A 20,798-nucleotide genomic window follows, 5' to 3' on the forward strand; every position below is an offset into this window, starting at 1 on the left:
TGATGTCTGTTACCAATTTATTATTTAAAAAAAGCAATTGTAGCAATGTAGAATACAGCAGTATTTTGTGTTCTACACAAGGGGTGGACATTCTAAACAATGTGGACATTTCAGGGAAATAAGGGACCAGGAAAAGCAATTAAACAAAAGCATTAACCAAAATGCCACCAGAACACAAAAACATTCTTTTTGAAGGTTAAAAATTAGGTCTCAGTATCTTTATATTGCTTTCATTATTGAACAAGCTTGACTTTTACAGAAGTTAAAAAAACAACAGCCAGAAAAACCAAAAGACGGCTGCTCCAAAGATGTCTTACGCCAAACCATCGCATTCAGTATTTGCTTCCTTGATAGCAGCATTCCTTCCATTTCCCCCCACAGAAATCATGTAAAAACTACATGTAAGAAAACAGAGCAAAAATCTTATGGAAGTTATCAATATCCAGAAAAAATGTGATTAAATTACTGTTAACACATAGGGACAGGCTATCTACATACTGTTTTTCATACTACTCAAATGAAAGTCATCAACTCTGCACATATTTTTGGCTGAGGGTTTTTTTTTCCAGTTCACAGCTTACTGCATGCTTGGAACAAACAGGGTCAATTATAAATCCTTCTACACAATAAAGTAGGCTGAGGAAGGAAAAGGTTTACTACCTGTAAACACACAAATATACAAGCCTTTGCTTCTTTAAGTGACATAGTTTCATAATACATTATCTTCTGTATCTTCCTCTTTCACCTCTGTCTCTGTCTCGATCACATATTCGCTCTCGCTCCCTGTCCCTGCCTCGATCTCTGTCTCTGTCTCTTCTTGTATCTCGGGGTCGATCCCGCTCACGTTCCCTTTCCCGCTCTCGGGGCCTACTTCTTCGGCCACTGACAACTGCCTGCGTCCGACGGAGAAAGTCGTCTACTCTCATGTCGTAGTCATGCTATGGAAGACAAACAAATTTTAAGGACCACCTGGTTTGAAAGCCAAAAATCTTTCTGTGCTTATTCTTGGAGTCATTTCAAGTCCTTATTTATTTAATTTCCACCCCGCCTTTCTCCCCATAGAGAGAAAGCCAATACATTTTAAAACACAAGACACAAGCCAATACATTTTAAAACAGCAAATACAAAAGTAAAAAACATTTTTTTTTGGTCATAAAACAAAATATCATTTAAAATACATCAAAAACACTCATACAATTAAAATTACATTGAAAACTAAATATCCTTCCCAACTCCCATCCACAACCTCCCCAGCAGTGTGTCCCTCATTCTCTTCCAAATGCCTGATGGCAGAGATGTTTTCAGATGCCTAAGAAAGGCAAGTGGGCATCCAGGTCTCTTTTGGGAAGGAGTTTCAAAGTTGTGAGCAGGCACTGAAATATGCTTTAGAGCAGGCATGGGCAAACTGGCCTTCCAGGTGTTTTGGACTTCAACTCCCACAATTCCTAACAGCCAGTAGACTGTTAGGAATTGTGAGAGTTGAAGTCCAAAACACCTGGAGGGCCAAAGTTTGCCCATGCCTACTTTAGAGGGTGGTGGGACAGAGAGAAGGCCCTCCTCAGAGGATAGTAGTGTTCTAACTAGTTCATAGAGAGAAATATGTTTCTCTTCTAGTACAGTGGTTCTCAGTATGCTCCACGGAGCCCTTGGGGCTCTGCGAAGCATACTGAGGGGTTCTGTAGACTTTTGATTATCATACAACTCTAAGAAGCAAGGAACTAGTTGTTCATAACTTTTACTGCAACTTTATTACAACTCTGGTAGAATCTCAACATCTGAATCGCTGACATTTACCAAAAGTAAATTTTAGACATGCTATCTGATCTCTGGTATGAGAGGAATGAGAACACATCTATATATATAAAAATGTAATGGAATCGCTTCCTTGGACAAATCAACAAAACTACATACCCCACAACCTCGAAATTTAGCAGCACAACCCCTCATCCACGCCTCTAGGTTCATACAACAAAAAAAGACAACAGGAACCACCACGGGGCCCAAAAAATCCAAAAAACAAGAACACTCCATGTGTGCCTGCACCAAAACAAACCCCAGGCGTGGACAGAACAACCCCTACTCCTCCCCTCAACGGGCGCTCCCCATGCTCTCCTTTTCCAGCCCGAGGCACCGCCCGCCAACAAAAACTCACCCAGCGGCCCTCAACGTTGCACCAGGGAGGAGGGAGCAGCGAGGCCTACACGAAGCCCCCCACTGCCGCCCTCCGGCGAGGCCTGGCCGGGGCTGGGGGAGGCGGTGAGGAGAGGGCCCAGTGGGCAGGCCTCCTCCCTGGCCACTCTCCTCCGGGACCTCCTCCTCCTCCTCCTCATTGTCGTGAGGGAAACAAAGTGAGGAGGAAGGAAGGGAGGGGCCTGGCCCATGTCGCCCGTCAAACAGGCACACCAACGCCACCGTACGCAGGGGTGGGGGCCAGAAGGAGAAAGAGGGGAAGGAAGAAAGAGTTCTCACTTAATTACTTTCGGTTTCTCCACCTCTTTCCCTCAATTTACCCCTCAATTATAATAAAAACAATCACAACCACAACAATAACAAAAAACAACTTCACAGGCAAGAGGTACCCAGGCAATGAAGCTTCAAGGCCATTCAGTGCTAATCAAGCTCGCCAATGACAACATTCACACTTGCTCTCCAAACAGACAGTACACTACAGTCTCACTTAGCCAAGCTTCACTTATCCAAGGAAGTCTGCCATTTAGTACTCAATGTTTTTCAACTAAATGTTGCAATGTTGGGGTGCTAAATTCGTAAAAACAGTAATTAATACATAACACTACTGTATATCATATGTAATAATTACTATGCTCTAATAAGAAAACAGAACAATAGAATCACTAAAATCAGGACACAAAATACAAAAAAACAAAAACCATTCAGAAGACAGTGTGATGTCTCATGGGCCATGTAGTCCCGTTCCTAGTACTATTGTGGCAGACGAAGAGGAAAACTTGGGTTTCCCACCGTTTCAGCCAGAATTGGAGCCCTTGCACCTGCAGGATGTTTGCCCTCCAGAAGTCAGCCAAACAAGCCTTGGGCAGAATTCTCCCCCGTTCTCTCGTAAGGATAATTATAATAGAGATAGAGGCGCTAGGGAGGCGAATCGCCGAAGCGCCAGAATCGCTGCCAGACAATTAGCTGATTAAGCCTGTTTCCCTTGGGAAATCTTAAGGAGTCATGCATCTGGACACAGTATGGGTTTCACTTCTTGTCCCCCAGGGAAAGTGTTCCTTGGCGGGGAAACAAGATCCTATATAGGTGTTTACCCGCAAGGAGATCCTTGCGGAGTCAATTCGTCAGCTTCAGGAGTGAGATCGTGTGTGGACTACGCTACTCCAGTTCCTTGTTTCCAGGACCTTGCCACGGACCTTGTTCTAGTTCCAAGCCTGCCTTGTCCCCCGGACCTCGCCACGGACCCTGTTCTTGCTTATTGCTTCTTGTTGCCTCGTATCAAGTCTTGTTTGCCAAGAATCTAGTTTGTTTTCCAGCCTTGTTGTCAAGCTCCATTGGACTAAAGGACCCTGTCATTTCCCCACACTTGCTCGGCAAGTGTGTGTTTCGGTTATTGGATTATAACTTTGGACTCTAATATCTCACATTGGACATTGTTTTCCTGGACTATATTTGACCTTTCCTGAAAGGTCTATTTCTGAACTATATTCTTCACCTGTTTTTATTGACTTTATATATTCCTTTAATAAAGATATTAGATAGATTCTGGTCTCTGCGCATGGTTATTGGTGCTCTGCGGCCTGGGTCCTGACAGTTTGACTCCGCCACCCTAAGCACCAATTAACCTTAGGCCAGGATGTCTACAGGAACCGGGGCGGAAGCCCAACCACTCAGCTACACCATTTCCAAGGATGAATTAGACAGAATCCGTGATACACTCCATACGCAGGAGGGAGAAATACGGGGCTTGAAGGAACGAGGTATCCGGCTCCCTGGCCTGGCACTTCCAACCAAGTTTTCTGGAGAAGCCTCCAAGGTTCATGTTTTCCGTCGCCAATGCCAGGCGTACATAGAAGCCTGTCAAGCCGAGTTTCCCCAAGAAGATGTCAAGGTGGCATGGATTTACAGTCTCCTAGAAGGGCCAGCGGCCAATTGGGCGACGGCGCTATTCGATGCGGGCTCCATGCACCTAAGTTCCGCGCAAAACTTCCTGAATCACCTTAAGGCGACATGGGGGATCGAGGACAATGTAGAGGCGGCCGGCCATAAACTCCGGCGCCTTTTCCAAGGGGACAGGCCGTTGTCCCAGTACATAGCCGAGTTCCGGGTGCTGGCCCAAAACACCGGTTGGAATGATATAGCCCTCAGAGGACAGTTTCGTGAGGGTCTCAACATCGAGATGCAGGAAGAAATCTCCAAGGTGGATCCTCCAAACTCTCTTGAGAGACTTATCGATCAATGTTTACGAGCCGAAGTCCTGCTTGCCAACAAAAAACAGTGGCTCCGAGGCCAGAGTGGAAGAGCAGGAGTGAAACCTCCCGCTTCCGCCAGTATTCAGCCACGTCCAGTGTGGAGACCCCCACCACCTGCCCCATACCCCAGAGGAAGGGAGGAGGAGCCGATGCAGTTGGGCAATGTGCGTCCCAGATTAGATGTTGCCGAGAAGGCCCGCCGCCAACGTTTAAACCTCTGTTGGTACTGCGGGAACGGGGGCCACTTCGCCAGAGAATGTCCAGCCAAGAGAAAGCCCGCCGCTCGCTTGGCGGTGGCGTCCTCCGCGGAGACGGAGACGGCCGAGGCGGCTGGCACAAAGCCGGCGGGGGAAGCCAGCAACCGGGCGTAGAGAGGCTCGCCAACCCGGTCAAGAACCCCACTCAAGAGCCGCAAACCGGGGTCCTATTTCTCCTAGTGGTCACGTTGTGGTCAGCGAAAAAAGGACCCGTCATGATCCATGCCATGATAGACTCAGGAGCAACAAACAATTTCATCGATAGAGAGTATGCCGACTCTCTGGGATTACAATATCACGATTTCAAGAACGCCCGGGTGGTGCAGGCTATCGATGGCCGTCCCCTAAAGACGGGTCCAGTAAGTCAATGGACTGAACCCACCAGGATGTGGATAAGGGAACACATGGAAGAGATTTCCTTCTTTGTTACCAAGGTGCCCCACTTTCCTGTGATTTTGGGAATTCCATGGCTGACACTCCACGACCCAAACATCTCCTGGACCAACAGAGAACTACAGTTTGCTTCAAAATATTGCCAAAACCATTGTCTAGTAGCCAAGGTCTGCCATGCCACAGACGCTGAGCCCATCATCACCTTACCCAAGAAATATTCAGACTTTTGGGATGTTTTCAATGAAAAGGAAGCCGAGAAACTACCCCCACATAGACCGTATGACTGTGCCATTGACTTGGTGGAGGGGGCCCCGATCCCGCGAGGACACCTCTACTCCCTGACGGAACCAGAGCAAGAAGCTCTCAGGGAGTTCATAGAGTCAAATCTTCGCAAGGGATTCATCAGACCCTCTCAATCCCCAGCTGCCTCCCCGGTGATGTTTGTGAAAAAGAAGTCAGGGGACCTACGCTTGGTTGTGGACTATAGAGCATTGAACAATATCACGAAGCGGAACCGCTACCCCCTGCCTTTGATCTCGGACCTATTAGACCGGCTTCGAGGGGCCAAGGTTTACACCAAGCTGGATCTCCGGGGGGCTTACAATCTAGTTCGCATCAGGGAGGGGGACGAGTGGAAAACCGCCTTCCAGACTAAATTCGGATTATTCGAGTCCCTAGTCATGAATTCCGGTTTATCCGGAGCTCCCGCAACGTTCCAGCATTTTGTCAATGATATTTTCCAGGATTATCTAGATCGGTTCTTGATCATATACTTGGACGATTTTTTGGTGTTTTCTAGATCACAATCGGAGCATGAGAAACACGTCAGAATGGTGTTACAACGATTGCGGGATCATGGACTATATGCCAAGTTGGAAAAATGCGCTTTTGATCTACAAGAGGTAGACTTCTTGGGATACCGTGTCTCGCCACTAGGGCTCTCCATGGACCCGGCAAAGGTTTCAGCAGTATTGGAATGGCGGGCGCCAACCAACAAGAAAGAAGTGCAACGTTTCTTGGGGTTCGCGAACTACTACCGCAAGTTCATTCCAGACTTTGCCCGCTGGTCTGACCCAATCACCAGCTGCATCCGTGGAAAACAGCCTTTCCGCTGGACGGAGCAAGCAGAGAAAGGGTTCCAGCAACTAAAGAAGTTATTCACGTCCCAGCCAATTCTACAGCACCCTGATCCTAAAACCCCTTTTGTTGTGCAGGCTGACGCCTCCGATGTGGCAATTGGGGCTGTACTCATGCAACCAGTGGGAGAACATCTTCATCCTTGTGCCTTTTACTCCCGTCAACTAACAGCCCCAGAGAGAAATTACACTATTTGGGAGAAGGAACTTTTGGCCATAAAGGCAGCCTTTGAAAATTGGAGACATTGGTTAGAAGGGGCCAAATTTCCCATTGAGGTTCATACTGACCATCGTAATTTGGAACATCTAAGAACTGCCCGCAAGCTAAATCAGAGGCAGCAGCGCTGGGCTTTATTTTTTGAGCGTTTTGACTTCCAGATCCATTATGTAACCCCAGCTCAAACCAAACAAGCAGATGCTCTATCACGGAAACCAGAGTATGCTGCAGGGCGCAGAGAGACCTTCGAATCCCAATTGCTGCAGCCCGAAAACTTTGCCACGCTCACAGTGGGAAACACCAAATCCACTGCAGTTGAACCAACTCCCTCTACTCCAGGACCCCTTTGTGCTCAAGAAATTAGAGCCAGTCAATAGGCGGATGCCTGGGCTCAAGATCAAATTCGCCAAGGACTACGTTTCCCTTTCTCACTTAAGGATGGGCTATTATGCTACAGAAATCATGTCTACATCCCTCCAGGACCAGGCAGAGAAAAGGCACTTCATCTGTGTCATGACTGCAAGCCAGCAGGGCATTTTGGATTTTTCAAAACCATGCATTTGATCCTACGAGATTTCTGGTGGCCCAAGATCCGCAAGGATGTGGAGAAATATGTCAATACCTGCCCGGTATGCCAGCGTTCCAAGACAAGAAGGGAGAAGCCCTCAGGGCTACTGCATCCCCTTCCTACTCCATCTCGTCCATGGGAGATAATTTCTGCGGATTTTATCACCGACCTATCACCCTCCCTTGGATATACCACGATCCTAGTGGGTGGACCTTTTCACCAAATTGGCCCACTTCATTCCTTGTGATGGCCTTCCCACGGCCAAACAGACTGCAGATTTATTCCTTCAGCATATTTTCCGGCTACATGGATTGCCCAAGAGTTTGGTCACTGACCGTGGATCTCAATTCACCTCTCGATTCTGGAAGGCACTACAACAACTACTGGGCATAGACTCTCGTTTATCTTCAGCTCACCATCCCCAAACAGATGGGCAAACGGAGCGCACCAATGCCACTTTGGAACAATACCTTCGCTGTTATGTAAATTATCAACAGGACAATTGGGCATCCCTATTACCTCTGTCAGAGTTTGCCTACAACAACGGTGTCCAGGCTTCAACCAAGGAAACCCCGTTCTTTGCAAACTACGGATTCCATCCACGTTTCTTTCCTCCTGTCATTGAAACCTCAGAAGTCCCCGCAGCGGAGGACTGGCTGCAAGAACTCACAGCGGTGCAACAACTATTGCTCCAGCAACTGGACCAAGCCAAGGAGGACTATAAACGCCACGCTGACAGTCATCGCCAACCGGGCCCCGAAATCAAGGTAGGAGATTGGGTTCTGCTGTCCACTCGCTTTTTGCCCTCCCACCGTCCCTGCCGGAAGCTAGATGCCCGTTTCATTGGTCCCTATCCAGTGGTGGCGCAAATTAACCCCGTGACTTTCAAACTCCAACTTCTGCGCTCTATGCGCATCCATCCAGTGTTTCATCGCTCCCTGCTCCTTCCGGCGGATGGTGTGCGCCCTGATGCAGACCTCCCGGCCCCCACCCCTGTTTTGGTGGACGGGGAGGAGGAATTCGAGGTTCAGGATATTTTGGATTCCCGCTTCCACCGCCGCCGCCGCCTTCAATATCTCATTGACTGGGTGGGTTTTGGCCCCGAAGAACGCTCTTGGGAAGACGCTTCCACAGTCCATGCCCCCGACTTAGTCCGCCGCTTCCATCAGGCCTACCCTGCCAAGCCGCGGCCCCGCACCTCGGGAAGAGGGCCCATTTTGGAGAGGGGCCTTGAGGAGGGGGATAGTGTGATGTCTCATGGGCCATGTAGTCCCGTTCCTAGTATTATTGTGGCAGACGAAGAGGAAAACTTGGGTTTCCCACCGTTTCAGCCAGAATTGGAGCCCTTGCACCTGCAGGATGTTTGCCCTCCAGAAGTCAGCCAAACAAGCCTTGGGCAGAATTCTCCCCCGTTCTCTCGTAAGGATAATTATAATAGAGATAGAGGTGCTAGGGAGGCGAATCGCCGAAGCGCCAGAATCGCTGCCAGACAATTAGCTGATTAAGCCTGTTTCCCTTGGGAAATCTTAAGGAGTCATGCATCTGGACACAGTATGGGTTTCACTTCTTGTTCCCCAGGGAAAGTGTTCCTTGGCGGGGAAACAAGATCCTATATAGGTGTTTACCCGCAAGGAGATCCTAGCGGAGTCAATTCGTCAGCTTCAGGAGTGAGATCGTGTGTGGACTACGCTACTCCAGTTCCTTGTTTCCAGGACCTTGCCACGGACCTTGTTCTAGTTCCAAGCCTGCCTTGTCCCCCGGACCTCGCCACGGACCCTGTTCTTGCTTATTGCTTCTTGTTGCCTCGTATCAAGTCTTGTTTGCCAAGAATCTAGTTTGTTTTCCAGCCTTGTTGTCAAGCTCCATTGGACTAAAGGACCCTGTCATTTCCCCACACTTGCTCGGCAAGTGTGTGTTTCGGTTATTGGATTATAACTTTGGACTCTAATATCTCATATTGGACATTGTTTTCCTGGACTATATTTGACCTTTCCTGAAAGGTCTATTTCTGAACTATATTCTTCACCTGTTTTTATTGACTTTATATATTCCTTTAATAAAGATATTAGATAGATTCTGGTCTCTGCGCATGGTTATTGGTGCTCTGCGGCCTGGGTCCTGACAGACAGGGAAATTCCAGACAGGGAACAATCAGGCCCAGCTTACACCACCCAACAAAGGATTCCCTCAACCAGGAAACAGCCAGGCCTCGAATCTCCAAGGCCATTCAATACAAATCAAGGTAACTAATTGCAACATTCATACTTCCTGCACTCAGACTATTAATTCCTATTCGACCAGGCCAACCAACAATTCCACAAGGTAGAAAACGGCCAGTTTTCAAAGTACCAAGACTATTCACCCCTCTTCAACCTGTCCAACCAATATTTCCCCTACATAAAAAACTCAAACGTTTGGAACCCATCAGGCCACTCCGTCCCATTCAACCACCCCAAGAAAGGAGGCGCCTTTATACAAAGCACCCAGGCTTAGAAGCAGCAAGGCTATTCAGTGCAATTTCAACTGGCCACAATTTGCTGCTGATAGTATTTTGGGTGGTAAATTGATTGGATCTATTATATAGCATACAAGTTGGGTTTTATACATAAAATACAAATTTGCTAAGAAGTATCACTTGATTTCGTTTTATGAAATACAATTCAAATCATGAACACACACATTAACATCCATTTACTCCACTCTTGCTGAGTAGACTGTGCAAATACACAGCATTCTTTGACTGATTTCAGAGATTAGGAGTGCATATCTGGGGAAGGAGATATCCTTTCAGTAGAAAGGCCATAAAACTGTGTACAACAATAAGTACATATCTTTTCCCAATGCATAATCTTAGTGGATCTCAAAGGTTCAGTAACTTAGAAGCATTCATTAGCAACAATACTTAGAAGTTTTTGTTTTTCCATCCTACATTTTCAGTAATTTCCATGTTAAACAGAGGAAGCAGTTTTAACATCCCAAGCCTATCAAGAAAATGACTGAAAGATAATGGACATCCAAGTCTAATGTACACAGGCAGCCCCCAAGTTATGAACAAGATAGGTTCTGTAGAACAAACTTTAAGCTGAAGTTGTTTGCAAGTTGGAACAGGTACATTTTTCAAGTGTAACTCCAGCTAACGATATATATTTGTTAGTATTGGATAGCACCCTATGATAACACCCCTATGGTTTGTTTTGCTATTTGTGCCCCTATTTAGAAGATTTCGCCTCACTTTTTGTCCCTGTGATCATTGGATTTTGAAAATCTTGGCTTGTGGAAACAAGGATTGCTGATAAAGCTTCAGTTGAGACACCTTTTCCTCGTGATAACTCTTTCAGGAGTGAATTTCCCTTCCTAGGGATTGATTTCTCTCACTGGTGTCACAGCCCTGTTCTTAACTATGAGTCATTTACAAGTCAGATGTTTGTAACTCGGGGCTTCCTGTATATAAAGTCTTTCAATTGTACATTATTATTCTCATCAATACTTATTATTGATTAAGGCCATTCAGAACAGACTTACCACTCGCTTATCCCGATATCGAGCATCATGTGGTATGGGATGGTGCCCTGAATAAGGAGGGTGAGCTTGTGGTGGTGGAGCATGGTGCTGATAATAAGGATGATGGGGAGGCTGTTCCATACCTGGGTAAGGAGGCTAAAAAAGAAATATCAATCTGTCATTCAAATAATTTCCCATCTTGAAGTCATCATCAGTGGAGAAAAGAAATTCAGAATCCAATTAATAAACTGCTTCAAAGGCAACATCACACTGAAACGTGAGAATGTTCTTTTTTAAGGGCAAAGGGATCAAAACCAGATCAAATGCTCACATAGATCCCACATTTTCACAAATGAATTCAGAAAGAAGCTACAGCGATTTACAATACTTTGTTCTTAGGGTGTTCCCATATGGACAGGTCTGCTAGCAAAAGACATTACGTAGCTTTATTTTGCTCTTTGCCCCCTCCCAGCCAATTGATTTTTTGTAATAAAGAAAAAGGAGGTGGTGGAAAATACGGGAAAGTTATAAGCATAAGCAATGGTTGTCTACATGCCCATTATTCTGTCAAGGCAAATGTACGGCAAGATCCTCATCTGAAAGTACCCAGAATTATCTGTATAGGTACGTGTGCACCATGCATACACAGAGTTCATGTTTAAGGAAAAAAACACCTTTGGTAAACTTAAACCAGTAGTGAGGGTATTCAGTGGACAATCCAAGCCTAAGGTCTACAAAGTAAAATAAAAGGCTACCAGAATGCTAGGCAGAATGTTTTTTAATTGGGTCAGGATTATTGTAATAAACAGAAAAAAACATCTGCAATGGTCCAGCCCATGTAAATGTGAATACATTTGTTTTGTAGTGATTGCTTTGAAGATCAAAGTGGGGAAGGGGGGGGAGGTAGATGTAAGGGAAGCTATTGGGTTGGGGCCAATCCATTTTCTCTTTTATAACAGAAGTTTTAAAAAGTACCCTTAAAACATTATTATACCCACGTCATGCTGCTGTGAATCTCAAGTACCCAAGAAAAGCATTATATAATGTTCAAGTGGGGTACTGAACAAGTAACACATTTAAGATCTGTAAAAAGGTTGTTGAATGTGGTTATTGTTTTTGCATCTTTCAGAATACAAAACATCTTAACATCTACTTTATAGTAGATCATTAACCATTAACCTTCAGATGGTGACCAAGTTTTTACAGAATTTAGCTTTAAGACTCCTGTTGCATTTCATTAATTTCAGATTGATCATTTTGGATGCTGAACTAGATAAAGCTTAGGCATGTTGCAGAACACATTTAGAGACGTGAATATGTCAAATAGTTGTTTGACATCCATTAAAAAATCCACTTCTTTTTCTATAGCTGGGTGCTATAGAAAGAGGCAATAGGCATCCGCAGAAACTTCACTGCAGATAATGTCAGTGCTTTTTATCCAGCTATAGGAAAATAGCTGGGCACATGGTCAACGCTAACGAGAAAATAAGTTGTACGCTGCAGCCGAGGTGGGTTTTGATTGTTGTATGTTAAGTCTGACCTTCACAATCACCAAGAGTGACTTGTGATGGTACCGTCGTAACTCTCCAACCATATGCCAACCCATATTTTTTCCACATGCCAGCATGTGGAAACACATGTCAACTTTTGTTGTTATCTAAGAAATACTGCACACACATCCCACTTCATCAGTTTAACCCCAAGCTCTGTGACTAGTGGCAAGTATTCCAAGGGTCGCTGATACTGAATATGCATCCATATACATATAGATAGACATTAAAAAGCAAAGGAGAATCGGATCTAAGACAAATATTTAGAACCACAGATTATAAATGGATATTGTATCATACACTGCTCTTAGTTTGGGATTGAAGTGTTAATTACTCTGCTAGCGATAATAATAGTCCTAATTTTTTAAAAAGGAATGCCAGATGGCAGAATTCTGCTGCACTATGGAAGGCCATTGTTGTAAGACCCATTACTATTATTATTAAAATAATAATAATTGGAGGTGGAGTTGACTGAATTAGGGGTGTGTTTTTGGAGATTATCCTGTTTAGGTACTGGATACCTACTTGGCAGCCACTGCTATTCCTTGCTTCTTTGCCCTAATCCATGATTTTTCCAACGTGCCATCTAACCTGTTGCCTTTACTGCATCTCAAACCCTCACTGCTCTCTCCAAATGAAAGCCATTTTAAACTATTCTCTTTGACATTGCCTCTTAAACTCTCAGCCTGGCTTCAGATCAGTGTTGCTTAGAACTTTCACCACATAAAACAAAAGCATAAAACAAAAGCTAGGAGCAAGATTATAGACCCTTACAGATTTAGATACTCCCCAGATACTTGCTTGGATGTTGCTGAGCACTGAATGATTGCTGGAGCCCCTCTCCCAAATCATGGTTCAACAATGGGAGCAACATACTGAGCAAGATTATGGGAGAGGGGCTTCTATGCACTCCCCCTTAGATGTCTGAGAAGCACTGAGCATTCAAGAACAAAATTAACACTTTTTTATTACTTGGGGTGTGTCTCTGCTGTAAAATGAATCCACTTTAATTGCCTTGGTGCAATGCTATGGAATCCTGGGGGCTGTACCTTGGCAAGGCCTTGAGCCTACTCTACCCAAGGTCGCTGATACCTCACCAGACTTCAAATCCCAGGATTGCATAGCATTGAGCCCTGGACATGAAATTAAAGATGATGTGCCTCAAAGAGGAGCTCCAGCTCCTGAACCACCTTCCCTTTTTACTTTGGCTCAGTATTAAGATTACTGTATGATGCAAATCTAACGTGCACCCCCAAAAAAGGTGACCATTAGATTTGAGTACATACAGTACTGCATTTCCTCAAGTATAATGCACCATCAAATGTAATGAAGGTGCACTTTACAAAATTTCCCCTTGAATCTAACAGCACAGGTATCGTATGTCAAGGAGGCAGGCAGGATGAATAAGGTCATTTGGGAAGCCAGGCTACTCCATCGCCAGCCTTGTGATGCTCCCAACCGACCGGAGGGAAGTTTGGAAGGCTTCCTTGCATGAGGTCAGTAAGGAATAATGTGAGGCCAAGATCCCAAGGCCTGCCTGGGGAGGTAGGCTCTGCGATTAAGTGGCAGAAACAACTGTGTCAAGTATTCCTCCTCTGAGTGCCACGGAACCCTGAGGCCAATGTTGCCAGGAACAGCCTCATGGCCCCCACCTCCCCATCCAGCCTTCAGTGTTCTGGGTCTTTTCATGCAGATGGGTTTTTGGGCACCATTGAATCTAATGTGTGCCTCAATTTTGGCAATGTTATTTAGTCAAAAAAGTTAGCATTAGACTCAGGTAAATATGGTAGGTTGGATATAAACATTTTAATAGAGCAATGTTTCATCTGTAATGTTTATTTTAACTGCCAGCTTCTATTTTTTATTTATTGATTACATCCATGTTTCTTTTGGTTGTCTACTGCTGAGAGAAAGCAGTGATTTTATTCCACCACTGAAACAAATCTGTGCAACACCATGCACCTCAGTAAATATTTTAACATCCTGTCTATAAAAGGATCTAAGTCTTCAATGCTGTTATACAGACAGTATTCAAGGGATACTTGTTCCCTTGAGCATGCTGGGAATTCTCCTGTTTCTCTCTCACCTTGTTTTGGCTACAAGCCTGCTAAGGTTGAGCAGCTGCACTGAAGTGTTTGGAGCAATTCCTTCCCAAACAATTCATTCTCCCATTTAATACTGTGTGGTCTTTCCCACTAGTGCTCGGCAATCTGCCAAAGGTAATTTCTAAATATAGCTGACAGAATCTTTCTGGTCTAGATTTAGATTACAATATTCACAGGTGCTCATAAAAAACAATGGAAAATATACCCAGAACATCATTATTCTTAACTGAAGGATAGTTACAGTGTGCTCTCCTGTATGTAAATGACTTCAAAATGCTCCCCCGCAAAGTGCAATACCAAAAAATAACCTAGAAAAAAGGGGAGGGTTGCTACTGCTCCAATTTTATTATTCTGTGATTCTATGAATGCCTTGCATGATTAGCTGTACCTACATTAATCCTTTGAACCCCAGTCCATTTTTACCTCTACATTCAGAATGAGGAAAAATGATAATGAAATGTTGTTGTTTTTTTGCAACACTACTCAATAGTGGCTTAAAGCCACAGTGAAACTAGCAAGCAATTGAACAAAAATGAAAATAATTGCCACTGGCAACATTTCTATGATAATGGTGTGTGACTCCACTTAACGAAAAAAGAAAGGCATAAAATAAAAATACAAACCATTCCTTGCCAGGGCGGTGGTGGCCCCATGTTGTGGAATTCTCTCACGTAATCATTGTAGGACTAAAAAAGAGACATGAGCAGGAATATTTAATAATAGGGCGTTTTGAAAACATGTGTAGCTTTAATAAAGGGAAGGACATAGACTTACCCCATTTAAAAAGACATCTCTCCGGACTCCTGAAAATCGTCTGTTGAAAATAAGTGTGGTTAATTGTAAGTGTCGATGTTAAATACTCACTGCATGAAATGAGTGAAATTAGAACATTTCTTACCTGTCTAAATCTTGGTATCTGGGATCCTTTAAATATCCTGTTTAAAACCAAGCAGCATTATATCATATTTACCACTTCACAGAAACAAAGAAACATTGGTATTTTACTTAAGAAGGCTACAGTCTTGGTAAAGATGCATAACAAATGGTCATTTGGTAGCACACAGTAGTGATTTTAGTAATTTGTGGTCCTTTTAAAATATGTATTTGACATTATACCAATAAAGTAGATTCCAAAAGCATGCTGTGAGAGGACAGACTGGATCACTATTCAAAATAGCTGTGTAATACTATTGTATAAAGCTGTGTATAAAGCATATGTAATTAAGTTTAAAGGGTTGTATAATGAAACTGTAAATATAATGATGTTTCCATATTCAAATTCAAAAACTTTACATCAAGAATTAACATATGCAATAGCGGAAACACAGAAGAGCCTTTATGAATGCTTCCACATAGCAATAGTATAACATGGTAAAGCAAATTATTTTAGAAGGAATACTGGGCACCTTGATGACCCTGTAGAGGCCCTATGAAATGCATCTCACTTTTTTTTTTAACCGCCTGCTAGAAAATTTGGTGAAGTTGTGGTAAAAGCTCAACATTGTTGCAACAACAACAACAAAAGATCCCAGAACTATACTTCTCCCACAGAAGATAACACTTTTAGTGTTAAAGTTAGATTTAAAGTTAAGCTAGAAAAAAGGGGGTGAAACTGTAAGTGCCGCTTTCAGATGTAAAGAACCTCACTAATAATTTTTGGTGGCCTACAGCAGGTTCCTTGGGGTGAGAAATTACAGGTGAGAAATTAACTCTCAGACCCACAAAGGTTTTCCACTCTTATATGAAATTACAACATTAAAATTTCATTCTACAACCAGAGCCCTGCTTATCCCCTACCTATATTTTAACTTTCATCTCCTCTGTGATTCTACTAACACAAAGGTTTATTTGTATCTGTTTGTGTGTGTATATACATATAAAGTAAGATATTAACCTGGTCTTTGGTGAAATTCTGGGGGATAATCAATTCTTGGTTTCTTTCTGCTGTTATGAATATCATAATCGTCTGGTCGACACCTACATAAATTAGACAATAATTAAACAATTGTTTGGAAAAACCTTTACAAAGAAAACAGAAGGAATAGGGACCGGCCCACAGTGGCTTTCTCAAACATGAGCATGTGTTTGAGATTATCTGAGCTTCAGAAAGTTCTGCCCCAATCCCTTCTGGCATCAATGTAAGTAGGTGACATTCTTAACTGGCATTTTTATGATTATGAAGAACCTTGATTCTTAAGATGGAGTATGATCCAAACATACCTTTTGCAGTCCATGCATATGTACGTCTATTTGCAAACTTCAATGACATCTGTGAGTTTTATTCACAATTGTGAATACAAGAACTCAACATGAATTCAAACCTACTTGCAACTCACATAACTACTACATTGACATTTCATCCTGAACAATTGGAACAGAGCATCTTTCAAAACAGTTCTGTACCTAAGATAAAATATCTTACCTGGATTGTAAAATTTGTCTCACAGTTCTGTCACTTTCTATACACAGGATTAACAACCACAGGGGAAAATCCATACAAAATAGCATATATCTCTTTTTACATACAATGCAGGCAGTCCCCGAGTTACAAACATGATAGGTTCTGTAGGTTTGTTAAGTTGAATTTGCAAGTAAGTAAGAAAAAGTTACATTTTAAAGTGCTACTCCAGCCATTTTTTTCTTTAGTTTTGGATAGCATAGAGAAGGGTTAATGCCCGTGTAACATTTGTTTTGCTACGTGTGCCCATTCAGAAGACTTCACCTCCCTTTCCGTCCCTGTGGCAATTGGATTTTGAAAAATTTGGTTTGTTTTGGATACAGGGATTTGTGATAAAGCTTCAGTGGAGACCCTGAATTTCCCTTCCTAGGAACAAATTTCCTTTCATCTTCTGTTATCTCACCCTCATTTGTAACTAGGAATCATACGTAACTCTGATGTCTGTAAATCAGGGACTGCCTATATTGAGTATTTTCTTGGCCTTGAACCCAACCAAAACTTAGAATTTATGTTGCCAGCCAAAATGCTCCTGTTGTTTTTTTTAAATGGTAATTTAAGGTTTGCCTGTAACTCTTGGCTTGCTTTTTTGCTCACTGTCAGCAATTTATTTAACTTCTCCCTCTAAATAACAATTGCCAGAGATACCCACTTTGACAAAAGGAAAATAACGCAGAGCAAAGGTAATTATTCCACCCTCCTCCCCGACTTTAACATCTATCATGTACCATTTTTAAAAAGAAGGTATCACAATTCCGAACAAATAAAACATCTGTATGTACAGCAAAAAATAGATTTAGAAAATAAGAGCTGGTGTAAAGAATAAACATACCGCTTTCTTGTAGTTTTGAGTGTGCACTTACGACCGGTAAAATATATGATAGTAACAGTTCATATAGTAGTCCAACTACTGACTTTAAGCTGAAAGCCACATACATAAATGGAGGCCCTGGCAGGCTTGAGAAGGTGTGATGGTGTTATAATGTATAGTTTGCAGTCCATTGCAAAACCTTCACTTGAAAATACTTTATTGCACTGGAAACCTCTTAGGCTTAACTTCAAAAGCCATCTTGGTGCTCAGTCCTCTTAGGCCCAAAGAAAGGGGGGTGCTGCCAGGATTCCTACCTACAGGTTACAGTGTCCTTTAAGAGCAAGAATGGGGGAATTCGTTGGGTATCTGTACCTACCACAGGATGTTTCCACAACAGGAAACTTTAACCAAAAGGTTTCAGCCCAAACCAAACAGTCTGTAGCAGAAAAGCTTTAGATTTTATCAGAAAGCAAAGTGGCTACACAAGGGCCAGGGAAACATGACGGATAGAAGGGCTTATATCAGTCCTTTGCAAAAACTTCTCCAATTCTGTAAAAAGGCATCCCCCCTTTTTTCTGGGGGGTGTTGGTGAGTTCATACAGCAGTGATCAATAACCATGGCGATCCTCTAAAACCACTTTTAAGTCCACAGGTGCTGCCAGCATCTGGAATGGTTGTGTACACAGACACAGCAACAGCCATTCTTTCTGGTTTGTTGCCGGGTCTCCGAGGACTACTTCCTCCCCCTTTGGAGAGAACCTACGGCTTCCAGAAGCTCAGCAAGATGTAAGAGAATATTTGGTAATGGACTTAACCACAGCACGGAGATACAATTTGAAACAGTCCCAAACACGCTCTTCTTGAACAGCAAAATATTATAAATACTTTATCCTCAAAATGAGGCGATCATCTTCTGCAAAATTATAAGTGATCCTGATAAGAGTCCCAAATTTGACAGGGCTTATCCAGAGATACACCTGAAAGAAAAGGCTTTTACAAGATATTAACACATTTTGGAACACACAGACTTGTTCTTTTCCACCTAGCCTGATCATGGCAATTCCAGTTACCTACATTACCAGATCTGTGTGATCTGTGCCAAGATCTAATCTAAACTAGACTCACAAGAGCTTATTTCTGCATAAGCAAAAGGTCCCCATTTTTCTCTTGAAAGTGACAAACAGGGGAGAGGGGACACCGTGAAATCCTCAATGAAGCCACAAACCCGTCCATGCAGCTTGATGTGAGGATTTTCTCTCTTCTTGATTGCAGGAAAAGCTTTTTTTTTGATGAATCATATTCCTCCATCACGTTATTCTGACACATGTGCCTATTATCAGTCCAAAGAACGTTTCTAACCTTCCCACGTCTCGGAGTGGCTCTCGGCGGGATGGTCGTCCTCTTGACCGAGGCTGAGAGTGCATTCTTCTCTTGTGTCGCATTTTATGAATGAGTTGATACAAGTCAATACTTTCATCAGGTGGGAATAGGAGACAAAGCTGGGTTCCGCATTCAATCTCAATTTCCTGGAACAGTTAAACATCAATTTCATATGACCAAATTGGAATGCATGCAAATTCACCAGTCAACTAGATGGACACAGAAAGTTGTGATTAATTTTAAAAAATTATATGTGTCTTTACTAAGACATTACATTATGAGTAATGCAGCAAAAGAAAACAGTGCCACAGAAAGAACAACTTCGAGATAAAAATGTGATTTTTATTAAAAGAAACAGAGTACCTACCTTAACCAATATTTGAAACCTGGAAATATGCAGATGAAAAGCTCACTGGCACATATAAATAGTAGGTTAGGTAGATGTGTGAGAACTTATTTCAGGGGATTTGAATACTAACATGGAACAAAGGAGTAAGTTTATATTACTACTTGTTGTAAAGTTGTTTCTACAGCCTTCAAAACAATATTGTGGCTATTTTTATAGGAACACAAATCACATGTTGTATGTACTTGTGCATGATGACTTAAGTCATGAGTTCATGTAAGTTACTGTTTCATTGCATAATAATTGCCACAACGTAATAGTTCCACCCCAATTTTTTCGATGGCAGAATTAGTATTGTATTCCTCGCATGGTCGCAGAACTGTTTGAGGCTGATTCCTCCATATTTCTCTGAAGGCGAGGTAGTTTTGAAACTATGAAATGGAGGTCTCTGGAGTGGCACTATTCCCTCCTTGCAAAGAGCTCAATTTCAGCCTTTGGAGAAAGAAGGGAGGGGAAAATCTTTTTTCCCCCTTAATCTGAAGGCAACTTAAACAAACAAATGAGAAAAAAAAACTGAGCTGTTTGTCTGAGGCTGGATAATTCCTCCTCCTGTGTCAGAGGTAAGGCAGTTTTTTTTAAACAATTCAGAAACTGGAGAAACAAGGGCAGATTTTTTTAATTGTGTAATAGTTCACATCCTTTTTTGGTTAAAAAAAGGGATAAAGGTGTGCCTATTATGCAATGAAATATGGTATTTTCTTTCTCTTACACTTTGAAGTTCATAAAGTAGTATGTAGTTCTACTACATAGTTCTGTTGGGATGTTATATGTTAATTACTTCTGCTTTTCTATTCTCTCTTGCTACTTCACTACATGTGTAGAAGAAATCCCTATTTTTCATACAAAGTGACATCAGCAGACTCTTATGTAGAGTATATTGGAATATTAATTTCTCTAGTTTCAAAACAACATCTTAGCAGAAGGTCAAAATGTCTTTAAAGCATTGGCTACTCCTCCATAAAACATCAATACTTTTAACATAATTTCTTTTTTGACTGTGAAATAACAATAGAATTAATATACTTAAGCAGATTTAAAGACAACCGACAAACCTGTCCGTCACGTCCAATCTTTACTGGCTTATGTTCATTCCAAGGATTGGTCAGGTGAGAAGACTTTGTGAATGGCAATTCACGCCTAAATATATAAGCGACATGTAACACAATTTAATGTCACACAATAATGTCTTTCTAGGTACAGGCAACCTCCATATTACGAACAAGATAGGTTCTGTAGGTTTGTTCTTAAGCTGAATTTGTATGTAAGTCAGAACAGGTACATTTTTTAAAGTGTAACAGTGACCTGTGGGTGGCACCATGACTCCTGACTTCTTAAAGCAGGCCTGCACAATCGGTGGCCCTCCATGTGTTTGGGACTCCAACTCCTAGAAGCCCCAGCAGTTTCTTCAATGGTCAGGAATTCTTGAAGTCCAAGATACCTGGAGGGCTGCAGATTGTGCAAGGCTGTCCTAAAGCCTCTATGCTTTCCTCTATGGGGGGATGTCTGAAAATGATCCAAAAGACTCAACCACAATTTCTGAAGACCAGCAGTAGCTTTTTTGGATTAATTTCTTCTGAAAA

The 20,798-nt window shown here is 42.7% G+C and overlaps 1 protein-coding gene across 4 annotated transcripts in view; it reads right to left on the reverse strand.

The window, feature by feature from the left end:
• The window catches only part of ythdc1 (YTH N6-methyladenosine RNA binding protein C1), a 40,640-nt gene continuing 19,842 nt past the window's right edge, over positions 1 to 20,798 (reverse strand). For all 4 annotated transcript variants that reach the window (XM_008113049.3, XM_008113050.3, XM_003222358.4 and 1 more), the window contains 8 exons: positions 20,271 to 20,355; positions 18,792 to 18,958; positions 16,061 to 16,143; positions 15,065 to 15,101; positions 14,941 to 14,980; positions 14,790 to 14,852; positions 10,533 to 10,667; positions 1 to 938 (listed from right to left, as the gene is read on the reverse strand). In XM_008113049.3, coding sequence (XP_008111256.1) covers positions 720 to 938; positions 10,533 to 10,667; positions 14,790 to 14,852; positions 14,941 to 14,980; positions 15,065 to 15,101; positions 16,061 to 16,143; positions 18,792 to 18,958; positions 20,271 to 20,355 — 829 coding nt within the window. In that variant the 3' untranslated portion in view covers positions 1 to 719. The remainder of the gene's footprint in view (positions 939 to 10,532; positions 10,668 to 14,789; positions 14,853 to 14,940; positions 14,981 to 15,064; positions 15,102 to 16,060; positions 16,144 to 18,791; positions 18,959 to 20,270; positions 20,356 to 20,798) is intronic.

Source organism: Anolis carolinensis, chromosome 6, assembly GCF_035594765.1.
Source record: "Anolis carolinensis isolate JA03-04 chromosome 6, rAnoCar3.1.pri, whole genome shotgun sequence".
In the NCBI taxonomy this organism is placed as follows: domain Eukaryota; kingdom Metazoa; phylum Chordata; class Lepidosauria; order Squamata; family Dactyloidae; genus Anolis; species Anolis carolinensis.